General features: G+C 45.1%; 1 protein-coding gene across 1 annotated transcript in view; it reads right to left on the bottom strand.

Moving 5' to 3' along the window:
• Adgrf1 (adhesion G protein-coupled receptor F1) overlaps positions 1–125 on the bottom strand; it is a gene marked incomplete at its 5' end in the record, with an annotated part of 34,134 nt that extends 34,009 nt beyond the window's left edge. The window contains one exon of the mRNA XM_052743981.1: positions 94–125. Coding sequence (XP_052599941.1) covers positions 94–125 — 32 coding nt within the window. The remainder of the gene's footprint in view (positions 1–93) is intronic.
• Positions 126–16,623: the final 16,498 nt, after the last annotated feature.

Genomic DNA, 16,623 nt, shown 5'->3' with positions numbered 1-16,623 from the left:
CCTAAAATCACCCGGCAGTTGCTGGGGTAGGAAGCCTGTTTCTTTGGCATCAGTGTCCCCAGTACAGGGACCTCTAGCAGGGTCTTACCTGATTGTCTTTTCTCAACCACACTGACATCTCCTTTTGTTTTGTTGTTGCCATTTTTCTGCTAAAAAAAAAAAAAAAAAAAGGAAAGAAGACAGCTGTGGTGAAGCTTTGTGATCTCCAAATCGTAAGGCCTGGGGAGTTTCCTAGATGACCTGAAATTGCTGATCTAATACCCAAGCCTAGAGTGGTAGGAGACGGCTGAGAGAGGCCTTGCCAAGGCTGCTTTGAGCAAAGACCTGGAGGAAGTGATGGAGTCTGCAGGAAGAGGAAGTGATGGAGTCTGCAGGAAGGGGAAGTGATGGTCTTTGCAGGAGGCAGGAACAGCATGTGTGCAGGCCAGAGCTATGAATGAGTCCAGCTGTGATGACAAAGTAAAGGACTGGAGAGCATGAAGAAGTGAGGGAAGGGAGAAGACTAAGAGGTGGGGATGGAGTCAGTCCACAGAGGCAGGTCATGTAGACAGAGACAGGTCATGTAGACAGAGGCAGATCATGTAGACAGAAGCAACTTGTGTACATCTAGCAGACCACAGAAAGAAGATTTTCAGATTTGTAGGAAGGGTTGTTGTTGTTGTTGTTGTTGTTGTTGTTGTTGTGTGTGTGTGTGTGTGTGCACGTTGCATATACATGGGTATATTAGTGAGTGCACCCATGTGCCCACGGGAAGACCAGAGAAGCTATTGAATGTCTTCCTCTATCACTCTTTAGTTTATTCCTTGGAGACAGGGGCTCTCACTACAGTGAATCTGGTCACTGTTTTGGCTAGACTGCCTGGCTCAATGTCTGTCTGTCTCCACCCTCCTGTACTGGGGTTACAGCCATTCCCAGTTTTTTTTTTTAAGTGCATGCTGAGGATTCAAACTTGGATTGTCATGCTTCCAGAACAAAAGATCTTCACCACCGCATCAATTCTGTAGCCCTGATTTTAGCTTTTACCTGAGAGTGATGCGGACAGGGGGGACACAAGAACGGTTCGCTCTGATTTACTTTACAGAAGCCTTAACCTTGAAGCCACGTTAAGAATGGACAAGCACTCCCCGTGCTGAGTCGCCCAGCCTGGATGCAGATGGAGGAGTTTGGTCCTGCCTCAACTTAACGTGCCAGGCTTTGCTGACTCTCATGGGAGCCTGCCCCTTTCTGAATGGAGACAGAGGAGGAGTGTGTGTGTGTTGGGGCGGAGAGGCTGGGGGGAGGGAAGGGAGGGGTTGAGGGAGGGGAAATTGTGGTCAGTATATAAAAGAAATGAAAAAAAAATATTTAAAAAAGTCTTTTTTTTTTGCCTTTTGAAAAAAGAATGGCCAGGCACAGAAGCAATGGAAGTGTTTCTGGGGTTACCAAGGTACTACAGGAGCAAGACAGCAAAGCTGTAGACGACGGAGGCCGCAGTAGCGGGAGAAGTTAGGAGTGTCTGACTGCTGCTGGATATATTTTAAAGTAAATTTTTAAACTGGTCGACAGAGGCAACAGCGCAAGATTCAAGCATGGCACTATTTCACCCGGGTAGAAAGTGGTGTCGCAGGAAAAGAAGAGTGGGTTTAGTAAGAAAAGTTCAAGGGTTCAGTTTGGGACGTGTGAAGTTGAGGAGTGTTAGTGCCCAAATGGATGGTGGCTCCGTGAGTGAAGAGTTCAGGCCGAGGCATCCGGATGAAAATCCACACTCGGGAATCGTCAGTGAGTTGAAACCATTCAGACCATGATCCTAGATGAAACCATCGAGAAAGTGAGGGGCCTGTAGCCGGGGTGACGGCTCAGTTGTCAAAGCATCTGCTGTACAAGGGTAAGGAGCCACCAGAGTGTGGGTCCCCAGAACCTATGTACGTGCTGAGTAGGCAGGGTGGCCTGCCTCTGATTCTAGCCCTAGAAGATGGATACACAGAACAAGCTAGCTAGAAAGAGTCATCGTGTCACAGACCTCTGGGCCTGAGAGATCCTGACTCAATAAATAAAGTGGAAAAGCAATTGAGAAGGATTTCTGTTATCAGCCTCAGGCTTCTGTGTGTGTACATACTCTCACACACGTGTGCACACACACATGCAAACACGCATACTTATAAATTTGCAACAAATACACACAAATAGAAAAAAAACAAGAAATGTAAGTACACTGGCACTTGAGAGACAGAGGTGGGCAGGCTACTGCAAGTTTGAGGCTAACCTGGTCTACACAAAGAGTTCCATGCCAGCAATAACTACATGACAAGACCCTGTCCCAAAAAAGCATAAAATGCTGGGCCGTGGTGGCCTATGCCTTTAGTCCCAGCACTTGGGAGGCAGAGGTAGGCAGATCACTGAGTTCAAGGCCAGCCTGGTCTATAGAGCAAGTTCTAGGACAGCCAGGGTTACACAGAGAAGCCCTGTCTCAAAAAACAACAACAAAAAAGCATAAAACAAAGGAAGGATGATGGCACACATCTATAATCCTTGAAAGTAGGAGGTAGAGGCAGGAAGACCAGCAGTTCAAAGCCAGCCTCAGCTACACAGTGAGTTGGAGACCAGCCTGCATTGCATGAGACCCTGTACTAAGCAACAACGCGAGAAGAAAAAGGGGGAGTAGAAATGATAGAGAAGGCCCATGGGTCGTTAGTGTCCACCCACATGGCTTTTCTGTGCCCAAGAGGTCACAGGAGAGAATGTGTTGAACTAGACAAGAGGGTTACATTTTCGGGGGAGACCCTCATTTGCCATCCAGTCACGCGCACTTCAACGAGCTCCAATAGCTTCCTGAAGACCTCACAGTGAACGCTGGTAATCCTGAGAGAAGAACTCAGGACTTCTGATGGGAAGTCCGCCAGCCTCAGTGGCTCAGCTGCCTGCACGGTGATAGATTCTGAAGGTGACAGGAAGGTGGAGAGGAGAGATGGTTGCCAAGGGAAACAGGACATGGGCACCAACTCACCTGCAGGAAGCCATCGGTGCCCTTGGTCAGAGTGAACAAAGGGATGAGCCACAGGAATCCAGCTCTCATTTCCAGGAGCTCCTTCTCCTCTCTCTGGACTGAACATAGACACCCGTGTCTAGTCACCTGGGAGGCAGCGTACTAAAACAAAAATTATGAGCCAAGACTGTAAACAGGTACGTTCAACATCAGCCCCTTAAGTTTTACTGGGATTTTCTTTGTCCCATGAAAATATCCAATGGTTCTAAGAAGCACAAACTCTATAAAGTGCTTAAAATTAAAGATAACAATCAGCCAGTCCAGAAAGTTTCCTTCTCATTAGCTGATGAAGTCAGCAACAAATTGTTCTTAAGTTTCTACTGATGCTAAATAATTTGGACAGTATTCAACACATAAACATTGTGGTGGTTCAAAAGAAAAATGTCCCTCCTAGGCTCTGGTGTGTGAACATTTGGGCCCCAGGTGGTGGCGCTGTTTGGGGAGGTTGTGGAACTTTTAGGAGGTCAAGGCTTGCTGGAGAAAGCACATGGGCAGCTTTGAGGAGTTTACAGGCTCACCTACTTCCAGCCCGACTTCTCGGCTGTGCGTTTGTGGGTGAATATATGAGCTCTAAACTTCCTGTTCCCATTGCCTGCTGCCACGCTTCCCTTACCATTACAGACTTTCCCTCCGGAAAGTCAGCTAAAACACACCTTTCTTCCTCTAGTTGCCCTTGGTCATGCTCTTTTATCGCAGCCACAGAAAAATAACTAATACAGACAGGGTCACGAAATTAATCTTTTATAACCAGGCTATTTGGTGTCAGAGAAAAATCATGCTGACTTACAATTGTTTTGCCTAATACTTAGCTACTAGGCATGTGAGGCCTCTACATTTTTCATTTTAATTAAAATCATATTTAAAATTCAGTTTCTCAGTTGAAGGCTGTAGCTTGGTGGTAAAGCCTAGCATGTGAGTTCAGCCTGCAGGAACACAATACAGCACACACACACACACACACACACACACACACACACACACACACACAATCGGTTTCTCAACTGCATTAACTATACATATTTTTGTCCTTGTGTTTTTGAGATAGGATACTGTGTAGCCCAGGCTGTCCTCAAATTCACTACCAGCTAAGGATGACTTTACATTTCCTAGCTGTACATCCCAAGCGCTAGGACCACCAACATGCACTGCCGAGGTCAGTCAGTGTATATGGTCCTGGGGATAAACCCAGTGTTTCACACATCCTCCACAAGCATTCTATCAACTGAGACGCATCCCTAGCTACTGGATGTATTTCTAAGATTCACAAGTCACAAGTGGCTAGCATCTACCAGGCTAAGTAGCACATCACAGAATACCTCCATCATTTTTGAAAGTTTTAACTGGATAGCAGTGATCGAAGATAAAGGATTATTTCCCCCACAGACTTTCAGTATTTCTTTTACAGCTCTATAGAAAATAGTTTTAAAAATGGTTCCCAGACTCAATAATCCACTGGAGTAAGTGTACAGATCAGTACAGAGTGGGGCTCTCTCCGTCACTTACCTTGCTTCTTGGTGAACTTAAGTCTTCATGTGCACACTGACATCTCCACCAGATGCTGCTCTCTGACCTAAAGAGAAAAGTGTCAGGGATGGGGGAGGACTGCTATACCCATGGTTGGTTTTCTAGGGCCTTCTGGGGCCTCTCGGGAAGTGTGGAACACAGACGACGTCTGCATCACCTTTCCTCTTGGGTGAATGAATGGTCTTCTCACACCCCACCTTCCCGTTTGCCAAAGACTCCTCTTAGATCTTTGGCTGGATGAGTCTGCAGACGGTAACCTATGCTTCAACCACTCTTTCAGATCTTGGCTTATCTGCTCTAAAGCCCGTCTGCTTCTGCCTGCATTCACTGTTCTCCAAGCTAATGGGTATTTCTCTCTGAAGAACATTTCAATTTTTTTCTAGCCTGCAGTAACACAACACAACACACACACACACACACACACACACACACACACACACACACACACACACACACACACACATTTATCCTTCTGTATCAGCATTTGGAGATTGGTCCAGGGCCACTGAACATACCAATATCTGCACAAATCGCTCATATAGAACAGTAAAATAGTGGTTCTCAACGACCCTTTCACAGGGGTTGCATATCAGATATCCTGCATATCAGATGTTTACATTATGGTTCATACCAGTAGCAAAATTACAGTTATGAAGTAGCAATGAAAATGATTTTATGATGGGGGGGTCACCAGTACATGAGGAACTGTGTTAAAGGGTCACAGCATTAGGAAGATTAAGAACCATGGGGGCAGAGTATCTGACAGTGACTTAGACACATCTTCCCACAGAGTCCAGGTCATCTCTAGATCACCTGAACACAGTGTGATGTAAGTGCTACAAAAACAGATGTTATATTGCATTGCTTAGGGAATGACAAGAAAATGTCTGCGTGTGTTCAGGGTAGACACCTATTACTCTCCACTTGACTGAATTAACAGACGTTTTGTTTTATGTATGTATATATGTACACACACACAGCATAACTGAATTCTTTCCTGAGCTGTACTTTGGATTCTCTCTCTCTCTCTCTCTCTCTCTCTCTCTCTCTCTCTCTCTCTCTCTCTCTCTCTCGCTCTGTGTGTGTGTGTGTGTGTGTGTGTGTGTGTGTGTTCTAATTTCTCTTCTGTTTCTATGACGAAATGCCCTGACAAAAAACAACCAAAGGAGAAAGCCTACATTCAGGGTGAGTTCCACCCCCTCATTTAACAGTCAAGACAGTCTTCAGCGGACTCTCCTACCGGCCAACCCAATTCAGACAAATCCTCAAGTGAGGCTTTCTACTCAGGTAACTCTAAGTTACGTTAAAGTGACAGTTCAAACTAACTGCCACGCTGTTTTTTGAGTCAAGGTCTCATGTAGCACGGACCTGTCTCAAATTCACTGTGCAGCAATGGACTGATCCTCCTGCCTCTACTTCTGAATTTCCGAGATTATGAGTATGCATAACCAGACCATTGGATATAGCCAAACCTTGGGTACTTTCCTTGGTTTTAGTTTATTTCCATTTAATTGTTAAGCTGTCAAGCATGACCAACTTAATACTTCAGTGCAGTCCAGCCCCAGAGCGAGGGGCCAGGGCTACTCCCTCTCCTTTCTCTCCACTTCCAGGAAGACTCTTTTAATTTGAATGGCTAGATATTCTTTTGCTTGTGACTTGTAACCCTGGAGTTGATGAATAGGATAACAGTATCTGTGCATGTGTGCCCCATCTGTCCCTTCTCTGTGTGCCAAGGACAATTACTAAATAAAAGCCCTGGCCATCACGTGATTCTCCACAACTCGCTGCTCTCTCCTACTAAAAACTCTTTCTCCCAGGTGCAGCCTGAGGCTGTAAACCCAGCTCAGAAAGCCTGGGCGACAGCTCTGGGCATCGAAAGGAAGTCTTCTCTCCCACCTCCTTATTCCCCTCCCCCTTCCTCTGGACTGCCTCTTGGGATTTTCAGAAATGATTATCAGTGGTGCACGGCTGAGGTTGTGTTGGTTGGTAGGCCAGTCATGAATAGATGACCATAAAGAAAGAAGAGAAAGTGAAGAGGCAGCAGAGGAGATACAGAGGGAAGGGCTGAGACTAGAAGGGGGACATTTAGAAAACCTAGACATCCATAGTTCTCCTAAAGCCTGCTAAATCTTCGTTAGGTCCAGCCTAGCTATGGATATTATTAAAAGTATTCAGCAATGCTCATGTCCAGGCGGATGTACTTCTGGACAATTTCTACTCTGGGTAAAAGGTCTCCACACTTAACCTGGTTCTGTGACAAGTGTCTGGTGCAGGTTTGGGTACCTGTATTAGCCAAAGTTCTATTGCTGTGACAAAATAGCAGAAAAAAGCAACTTGAGTAAGGAACGGCTCATTTTGGCTCATGGCTTGAAGGTGTAGTCCATCAAGCAAGGAGGGCGTGGTACAGGCGCTGAGTGTTCTGGTCACATTGCAGCCACAATTAGGAAGCAGAGAGAGCCTCGTGCTGGTGGTCCGCTCCTTGTCTCTGTTTTATCCAGTCTTGAACACCAGTCCATGGAATAGTGCCACCCATATTCAGGGGTCTTCCCACCGCATCTAACCTAATCCAAATGTTCCCTCATAGACATCAGAGTTTTGTCACCTTTCAGGTTCACATCAGTATTAACCATCACAGCGCCAAAGCCTGAACTAATCATCTTCCACCCCCTGGTTCCTGTGCTATAGGGTTGGATAATTCATTAAATAAATACAAGAGACCCTAAGGTAGGTATATCTGAACTTCAAATAAGTAATGAATAACATTTTTAGGATAATTTTGCTCTCTGTGATACTTAGAACATTCTCCAATGGCAGGTAACATGAATTTATCTGAAATTCAAATTCAACTGGGCGTCCTGTGTTGGACAATAAGTCAAAGGGACAGCAATGGCATCTCCAGGTACAGAGCAAAGCTAGATGCCTTCTTTCTCGTGTTGATGTTACAAATGGATGCCTATGACATCCTTAGGCTTTCTATGTCTTTCTGTATTCACCTTTAAGATAAGAGAATCAGCGTCTCATTCCCAGGTTTCAGTTTTCTCAGATTAATGGATAAATGGTTATAGGGTTGGGGGTGGAACAATAAAATTTGGACTCGGTAGTCTCCTTAGGAAAAGGAAAGGGGGAATAGATAGGTATAGGATATTAATCAGAACAGTTATCCACTACGTGTACATGTGTGTGTGCATGCGCGCGCGTGCGTGTGCGTGTGCGCGCGCGCGCGTGTGTGTGTGTGTGTGTGTGTGTGTGTGTGTGTTGTGACCACACACATCCTGCTTAACTTCGCATTCTTAGACATAAACCTCACGGCATTTTCATCCATTTCCTTCCAAGTCAGAAGGATCCCAGAAACTCAAGAGAAAAAAAAAAAAAGAAAAGAAAAGAAAAGAAAGAAAGAAATGCCCAGAATCTTTGTGTAATTCCACAAATGAGTTGTCCTTGTCACTAGAGCATGGGTGTTTACATCACATTTCACTCTGGGGGCAGCTAATGCCTGGCAGGCAGCTGTGTTGGCACTACCATCTGTGGAAAGGCTTAGCCACAGTGGGGGGATGCCCCCCTACTTCCTTGAATTCATTCAAGTGAATTCACTTCTGATAATCCCTGTCCTTTACGTAACCACAAACAATCATTAAAACTTGCTGTTGTGCCTCTGGGGAAGGCGGCACATTGTCTCCACGGTCTTTCAGTTCTGTGTTTGTGGACTCTGATCCACGTGACGCAGACCCGAAACTGCTCACACAGACACCCTCCAGCATTTTAAGCAACCATCTAATCTTAGGTACCGTTGAACTCTGGGCTTTTCTGTCTTCAGCGTTCATGGAATTATTCCTTCTCTTCTGTAAATAGAAGCATCCCCCACAGAACGACCTCTCCCCTCTCGGCCTTAAATTACAAGCCCACTGGTGTACACACACGGGGATGACAGAGCAGGGCTCCGCGGAGGACAAAGAGAATCACGGCGGCTCAACCAGGGTTAGGCAGAGGATGTGAACCAACTCAGCTTTATCTCACTTCTCATTCTGTGGGTTTGGGATAATACTTTTGTGGGAGGTCTCTTTGCATAGGAGTCCCCCCACCCCACCCCTGGGGCTGCTTGCCTTTTAGATAGATTTCCTTGTTTATCCAGAAGTGGGTAGATGTAATAGAGAGAATAGTAGAGGGTGGGGTGGGGGGTTCCCGGAAAAGGCAAAAAAATGTTTGGAGAGCCTATCAAGTTAAAGAGCTAAATTTTCCCTGAAAAAAAAAATGACTTAAAATTATCTAAAATTTCAGTGAATGTCCATTTATATATAGACATGACAAAAAAAGAGTTGCTTGTTTGTTTGTTTGTAGTTGTTGTTGTTTTGAGAGAGGATTTCCCATAGCCAAGGTTAGCCTCCTATTCACTACTCAACCAAACCTTGAAATCCTAATTCTCCAGTCTCTACTACCTACATGCTGTGATCACAGATATGCAGTACCCTACCCATTATTAAATCAGGGCTCAGAAATGAACCCCAGACCTTAGACCCCACTCTACTAACTGTATCTCCAGCCCCCCACCCCCCCAGCCCTGCAGAGTAAAATTTTAAGCACATACTTTATACTTTAGCATACCTGTGTGTACAGTGTGGAAGGAGAGGCCTGGATGAGTCAGACCAATCCTTGGGTTTGCTGCTTAAATGTAAGGTTTCATGAACTGTCACATGCTCTCCGGAGTCAGCGTCCACCTCTGCTGTGAGGGGTACCACTGGATCCACTCACATCCACTCAGATCCAGGGTCTACACGCCTACCGTCTACTTTCCACTACAGAACACTCATCTAATTGTCCTTCCATTCATTCATGCCAGCCACCAGACCTAAGTCTGGAAGTACTGAAGATGTTCACTTGGACTGGCTTTCTCCTCTCACTGGTCCTTAATCCCTGAGCATCTTCGAGATGAGCTGAGAATTCATGGAAAACTAAGGTCTCGGTAGGGAACAGAGATGGAATTTTACCAGTTCTAAGTCTTGAAGGGTCTAAAGAATTGTTTAGCTCAGTTGCCTCTTCTCCATGGACATTCTACCAATTGGACAAACTCTGATTTTTTTTTAACCACTTTGAGAAGAGGGTTGCCAATTTCCCAAACACGGTGAAGTACACTGGCTACTAACATTATAACTCTATGGACTGCCGTGATGACAGCTCCATGCATTAAGAGAGAATCTGGGGGTGAGAAGATGTCTCAGTGGGTGAAGTGCTTGCTGTTAGTGTGAAGACCTGAGTTCTGATCCCTAGCGCCTATGTAAAAAGTCAGGCAAGGCCATACATGTCTGTAACCCCAGAGACAGGACGATCCCTGGAACTCACTGGCCAATCTAGCCAATCAGTAAGCCCTAGATAGTGAGAGACCTACTTAAAAAAAAAAGTCATAAGATGCAAATCAACAGAGAAGACATCAAAAGTCACCTTCTGGCCTCCAGACATGTGCATAGGACATGTGCACCCACAAAACACATATGCACATGCATATAACATACACCGGGCGAGGGGTGTGGCAGAGAAAAAGTAAAACCCCCAGAAGCTATGGTGAAACTCGCTTTTGCAAGCCCCTGGGGATGGGGCTGGAAGGTCTCTGTGTTGCAGGACCCTTGTTGCTTCTGCTTTCCCGTGTTGCCCTGAATTACTGTACCTTCAGAGGCCAGTGTGGTCCTCCTAAGGCTGAGTCCTCTCTATTCCCAAACTGAGCTGGTCACAGCTGGTTTTATAGCAGCCTGCACGTCCTCTGCCCTTCATTACACTTCAGCTGGAAAACACGTCTCCTGTTGCTGCTGATTTCAACCCAACACACTGCCTGTCCCTTCCCGGCAAGGACGGTGTTTCTCTAGCCACCTGCCTGTGCTCTGTCTTAGAAGAGCATTGCTGAGGATGCCTCCTTGTTTTTAGCTCATCATTCAGGGTTTCAGCTGGACTCCTGCAAGGGCTTATTTCCCTGGGAAAACACATCCAGTTCAGTTACGTTGTGAAAGGCCTGACTGCCGGCCTGGTAGCTTGGAGCTCTGTCAACCACTTGTACCTGAAGATTTTTCTTTGGTGACCTGTGTACAGTGTGAGTTCCCCCAGGGAGTTACAGGGAGATTAATATCTTGTAGCCAAGGTTTTTCTTCCATCCAAGTCTTCAGCCTTCCTGAAATCCACAAGTCATAACTAGGTATCATTTCCATCATGTGACATTGTTGACTACAGAAGGTAAAGCCTAGAGAATCTGAGCCTCCTCCTGGATTGCTTTGCTTTGAAGAAAACTCAGCTGAATGGCACTTAGGAGAAATCAGCTAACTGTGACTGGGGTTGGGGAGATGTCTCAGTGGGTAAAAGTGCTTGCCCCACAAGTATGGAGACTGGACTTCAAATCCCCAGATCCCCAGATAAAAACCGGATGTACAGCACAGCATCTGTGACCCTGGGACCCCTATGGGGAGATAGACCAGAGACGGGAGGAGTTCCAGGCCGTTCACAGCACAACTGGCCTGGTGCACACAACAGGAAACAAGGGGCCTTGTCTCAAACAGGACAGACAGCTGAGGTTGCCCTCAACCCCCACACCTGGGTTATGGCATGTGTACACCTGTACTCCACACACAGACACACATGCACGCACACACTCACATACACTCACATGCATGCAGGAAGAAAAACTCTAATTTATAAAATGTTTCCATATAGATTGGGTGTTTTTTGGTAACCTTGTAAATTACAAAGAATTGTTTCAATTTCCATTTATGGCAAATGAAAAGGGTAGACCTGAACCCCACTTCAAAGACTGTACCACTATTTCCTTAAATCCTCTTTCCCTTAGACTATGAGTCAGTCAGGTTTCATTTCTTGGAGCAAGGTTTTCATAACTCAGGATTACAATTGGATCCCCATCTGCATACCTTACAAACAAGTCCCCTTGCTCAGGAAAAGGAAGCATACACGTTTCTCAGTAATCATCCTAGGAAATGTGAGTGTCTCCAATGTGGGAAGAGACTCTGGTTTACAAGGACAAGGACAAAAAGCCGGACCTTCTGGGAAGGAGCTGAAGAGCTCATTGTGCTGGGTCTTTGCTTGTGGACAGTCAGGTTCAAGCTGCTGTCAATTCCTCCTGACTGACATTCTTTCTTTACTTAGAGACAAGGCCTCTAACTCACCATTCCCCTGTCTCTGTTGGAATTACTGGTGTGCGCCACCATGTCAATACAACCCAATCTGAGACCTATTTAAAATAAGGGTAAAATGAAGGTAACCTCTGACCTCACGCTAGCTCCCTAACTCTTGCCTTGTACAAATGTGGTGTCTGTATCACAACTTTCTTAAGAGCAAAAGCAAGTTTTTCAGTCACATCCTCCAAGTGGTCATTCTAGAAACAACTATTGCCAGGCATGACACCGAGCCTAAAAATGCTAACAGCATCCACCAACCCTCAGAAGCCTTTAAGGCTCCATGCTGTGTGCAGAATCAAGAGCGACCTGGAGTCTTCAACTCTCAGGATCTTCCTTCAAGGGCTCCTTCAATAATGCATCCCCTTACGTACCCAAATCCCAGGCCAGCCAGGACCTTTCCAGGTTAGGGTGAAGGTGCTGTTCCAGAAGGTTCATGTCCGTACTTTGAATTCTGATAAATGTAGTCTGTCTTAGCTGGCGTTTCTAATTCTGTGACAAGACATCATGACCAAAAAGCAAGTTGGGGAGGAAAGAGTTCATCCCTGAAGGAAGTCAGGACAAGAACTCAAACAGGGCAGGATCCCGGAGGCAGGAGCTGATGCAGAGGCCATGCAGAGGAGCTGCTTACTGGCTTGCTTCCCCTGGACTGTTCAGCCCACCTTTTTATAGAACCCTGGACCAGCAGCTCAGGGATGGCACACCCACTGTGGACTGGGCCCTCCCCCATTGATCACTAAATGAGAAAATGCCTTACAATTGGATCTCAAGGAGACATTTCCTCAGCTGAGGCTCCTTCCTCTGATGACTCTAGCTCATGTCAAGCCGACACACAAAACTACCCAGTGCACAGCCCAATAACCCTCCAGATGAGGACCCCGTTTTCATGCCCTGGTCAGAGGCAGAGATGCCGTCTCATGGCACTGCCACCCATTTTTCTCCTGATTTCTTCTCATGCTTTTATTATTATAATTTTAACATGTTTGAATATTTAGTCCTGGAATTATTTTGTTTTCATGTCAAATTAGGATTTATTTTTATTTCCTCAAAAATGAATGTCTGCCAACCTCTTTCCAATTTGGACAAACTGGTAAGCGATGTTTTTATCTTACTTCTTGAATTTTCAGTCCTAAATTATTAATAAGGTCAATCATTTTTCAGATTGCTTATTAGCTACTTTTTTTTCTTAAACCACTACCCCAAGTTTTCTAGCAGACTGCCCATCTTTCTCTGAAGAACCACTTTGAGACACCCTCATAACGCTGGCTCCTGGTCGCTTGTGCTAGAGATATTGGCTCACGGTTTGCCATTCATCTTTTAGGCCCTTGTGCTGTTTTGTTTTGTGTGAAAGCTTAAAATATTCATGAAATCACTCTTTTCAAACATTCTCATTGTATATTTTGAACGTGGGGTTATGCTAAGAATTTTTTTTTCTATGAAGAGATTGTAAAAACACTTTTCCTATGTTTCCTTCAATTACTTTTAGCATTATAAATTTAGTGCTTTGGAATCTTTGGTCCTGGGGGTTGTTTTAGGTTTTCATGTACAATTAAGATTAATTTTCATATCTCTGTGAGTTCGAGGCCAGCCTGGTCTACAGAGCGAAATCCAGGACAGGCACTAAAACTACACAGAGAAACCCTGTCACGAAAATCAAAAAAAAGAAAAAAAAAAGAAAAAAGATTAATTTTCATTTCTTTAAAAATGATTAGCTGGCTATGCTACCTTCATTATTTGACTAAACTGCTCCTTAAACCTACCTTGAGAACTCTTTACTAACTTTAAAGTTTACATTTTCATATAAAAACAGTCTGACAATTATTTTAATCCTACTGATGTTTACATAGTTTCTTTTCAATAGCTACAGAACATACAAGAGTGTTCTATCCCTGAGAAATATGACAGTAAGTATCTTAACAAAGATAACTTAGTCAAGCATGGTGGTACACATGCCTATAATTCCAGGACTTGAGATAATGAGGTAGAAGGATTGATGCAAGCTGGAGGTTAGCATGGTCTACATGTGGAGTAGCCTTGTCTACATCTGGAGCCCCCCACCCCAACACACACATACACACACACACACACACACACACACACACACACACACACACACACACACACCATTCCTCAGCCTAGCAAGAGAAAAGTTCTGGAATGGGGATGTTGACACTGTTTTTTTAGGACATCTATTGCCTTATGGAAGAAGTAAGAAGTGTATGGCTCCAGCAAACATCACATTCACTTGTGAGTGATGTGAGTGTTCATAACTGAATTTACAGGGCTCAGCATACATCTTCCCATTTCTAATTTTAATCCCCATCCACAGTGCACTACAAAACAAGCTTCCAGCTTCTGAGAAGAAAAGCCAAGCAACTTACTCAAGGCTTCAGAACTTGCCCAGCCATTCTTATCAGAGAGTAGATTTTAATTTTGGTTACAGTTGGGTGAGTAGTAAAGTTCTTATAATGAAATTAGGAAGACTATAACAAAAGGCTTGTGTTAATGTCATGACTGATTGTAAAATGTACTCCTCTGAATGTTTGCTGTTTTCTCTTCTGTAATCTCGTGTGTGTGTGTGTGTGTGTGTGTGTGTGTGTGTGTGTGTGTGAGAGAGAGAGAGAGAGAGAGAGAGAGAGAGACAGAGAGAGAGAGAGAGAGATAGAGACAGAGACAGTGAGACAGAGAAAGATAGAGAGAGAGACAGAGAGAAAGATTATCAGATTTTTCTTAATGGGAATTGCCATGAAAAAGCTAAGGCTGCTACTTCTCCACACTCCCTCCCACCTGACCTTCTGTTCATTATTATTATTGTTGTTGCGTGTGTGTGTGTGTGTGTGTGTGTGTGTGTGTGTGTGTGTGTGTGTGTATACACATGTATGAGCAAGAGTGTATGATGAAAGGGGGCATGAGAGTGCCATGAGAATGTCTGGAGGTCAGAGGTAAACTTTGCAGAGTTGGTTTTCTCTTTCCACTGCTGTTTGGTCTCCAGGAATCCATCTCCCACCATCTGTCTGAACCATCTCATGTATCTGCTGAGCACATGGCCAGCCCTGGACCTCCTGCTTCCTCTTCTCCAGCACCTTTCTACCCTTTTGCTCTGACATGAGAGACGACACACAATATCAAGGGCATACAAGTGACTCTGCTCCTGTTGGTCAGGATAGGTAGCTCAGGCTGGCTTCGAACTCTCTGTAAAGTCAAGAACGACCTTGAACTTCGGATCCGTCTACCACTGCCTCCCAAGCACTGGGATTATCGGCTTGTGCCACCATGCTCAGTTATAAGTGAATTTTTTAAAAAATAAAAATGATGAATTTTTAAGGCCTGTGAGGTAAAGTGTGGTTGGTATATCATTTTATATTTACTTGAGGAAGGACCAAGGAGAAACAATTGTAAAAGTCTGTTATTTTTCCGGTGGTCACCAAGGAGATAACTTTTGGGCTTATACTGGCTTGGGCAAGATTTCTCATCCTACAGCGGAAATAAACTAATTGTTTCAGCCACTTATGGTAGCAGCACACACTTCTGAGCCCAGCACTTGGAAGGAGGATAAGGAGTTCAAAGCCAGCCTGGGCTACATAGTGAGTCTGGGACCAGCCTGAACTACATGAGATTCCATCTTGAACAAACAAACACAATAAATAAAATCCAATTTAATCTTTTCAAGCCTGGTTGGATTTTAAGAGAGTCTTCACCATTGTTCGTTAGATACCGCCAAACAACTGGTAATTTTAACAGGCTTCCCGGATGAAGCTCTCATACACTAGTCAGCTGAACTTCCCGGGCAGATGGTGGTGGCCTGCCCTGTCTGGGATAGAACTCTTGGCTTTCAGCTGGAAAACCTAGCATTTGAGACTGAGAAAAATCATCTCAAGTTACACCGTGAGGAAAGAACAGAGCCCTTTTGTTTCTAATATTGGCTTCAAGGACGCCCTTCCTGGTTTATCTTTTCAGGAAATGAGATGTTTAAATCAGAATATTCCCCACAGAGTAAACCACAGCTTAACCACCAGAGCTGGAACCCTCAAAAAATCAAACGACAGTTCTTAGCTTACCTGTGAAGCTCCTGTCTTCACAGCACAGGTGAGCCTTTCTCCAGTGCTCCCCAACCACTAGCTCTGTTGAGGGGTGGCAGTGAGCAGCGATGGGACCCAGGGCAGTTCCGGCAGCCTCAGGTCCACTGATGCATCAGCAGCTCTGGCCAGGTTACTGCCTCTGCCTGCAAACCCCAGGACACACCCCCTGCAGGAGGAAAACAAAGATAGTTTCCACTCTCTCTCCCTCCTCTCAGATCCAACATCAGAGCTGGTAAGACAAAGAGTTCAGACACCAAAAACTTACTGCTGCTGCCGCCAGAGATGGGAGGCTCAGCTCATTAGCTCCAAAGGGGACAATATGTCCTTGAGCGCGCAGATAGGACCCTACAAAATGCCACTCCCTCGGGCGCTCCTGTCCAGCTTCTGGACACTCAGGAGTCACACCTCATAGAACTGAAGGAATGTAGCCCTCCCTGTGGAAGTCCACAACGACTGGAAGCAGGTGAGTTCTGCGGTAGGGCAGGTAAGACGTTTTCTTTTCCAACCTCACTCAAGGCTGAAGAATCACCATACCGCTTTCCTGGATGAAGGACTCCCGACCTCCTGTGGAAAAGTGTGGACTGGGCACCTACAAGAGAGGATGGCAGGAACATGCCAAAGGTGAATGGCATTTAATAAGGATTGGTTTCCTATCTAAAGTTTCATCCGATTTAAAAACTGTGATGGGTCGGCTCTCTTGCATTGATGAGCACACGGGCTCATGAATTGCTTTGTGGTAAAGTAACTACAGATGCAAACAGCCATATCTAAATCACTCAGGTAACATTCTGGGGACACAAATATACTTCTCCAAAACGTCAACAGAAAAGAGGAA

The sequence above is a fragment of the Peromyscus californicus genome, unplaced genomic scaffold, assembly GCF_007827085.1.
Source record: "Peromyscus californicus insignis strain IS unplaced genomic scaffold, ASM782708v3 Scaffold_19__1_contigs__length_69161282, whole genome shotgun sequence".
Taxonomy (NCBI): Eukaryota; Metazoa; Chordata; class Mammalia; order Rodentia; family Cricetidae; genus Peromyscus; species Peromyscus californicus.
This window is presented reverse-complemented; position numbering and strand designations above follow the sequence as displayed.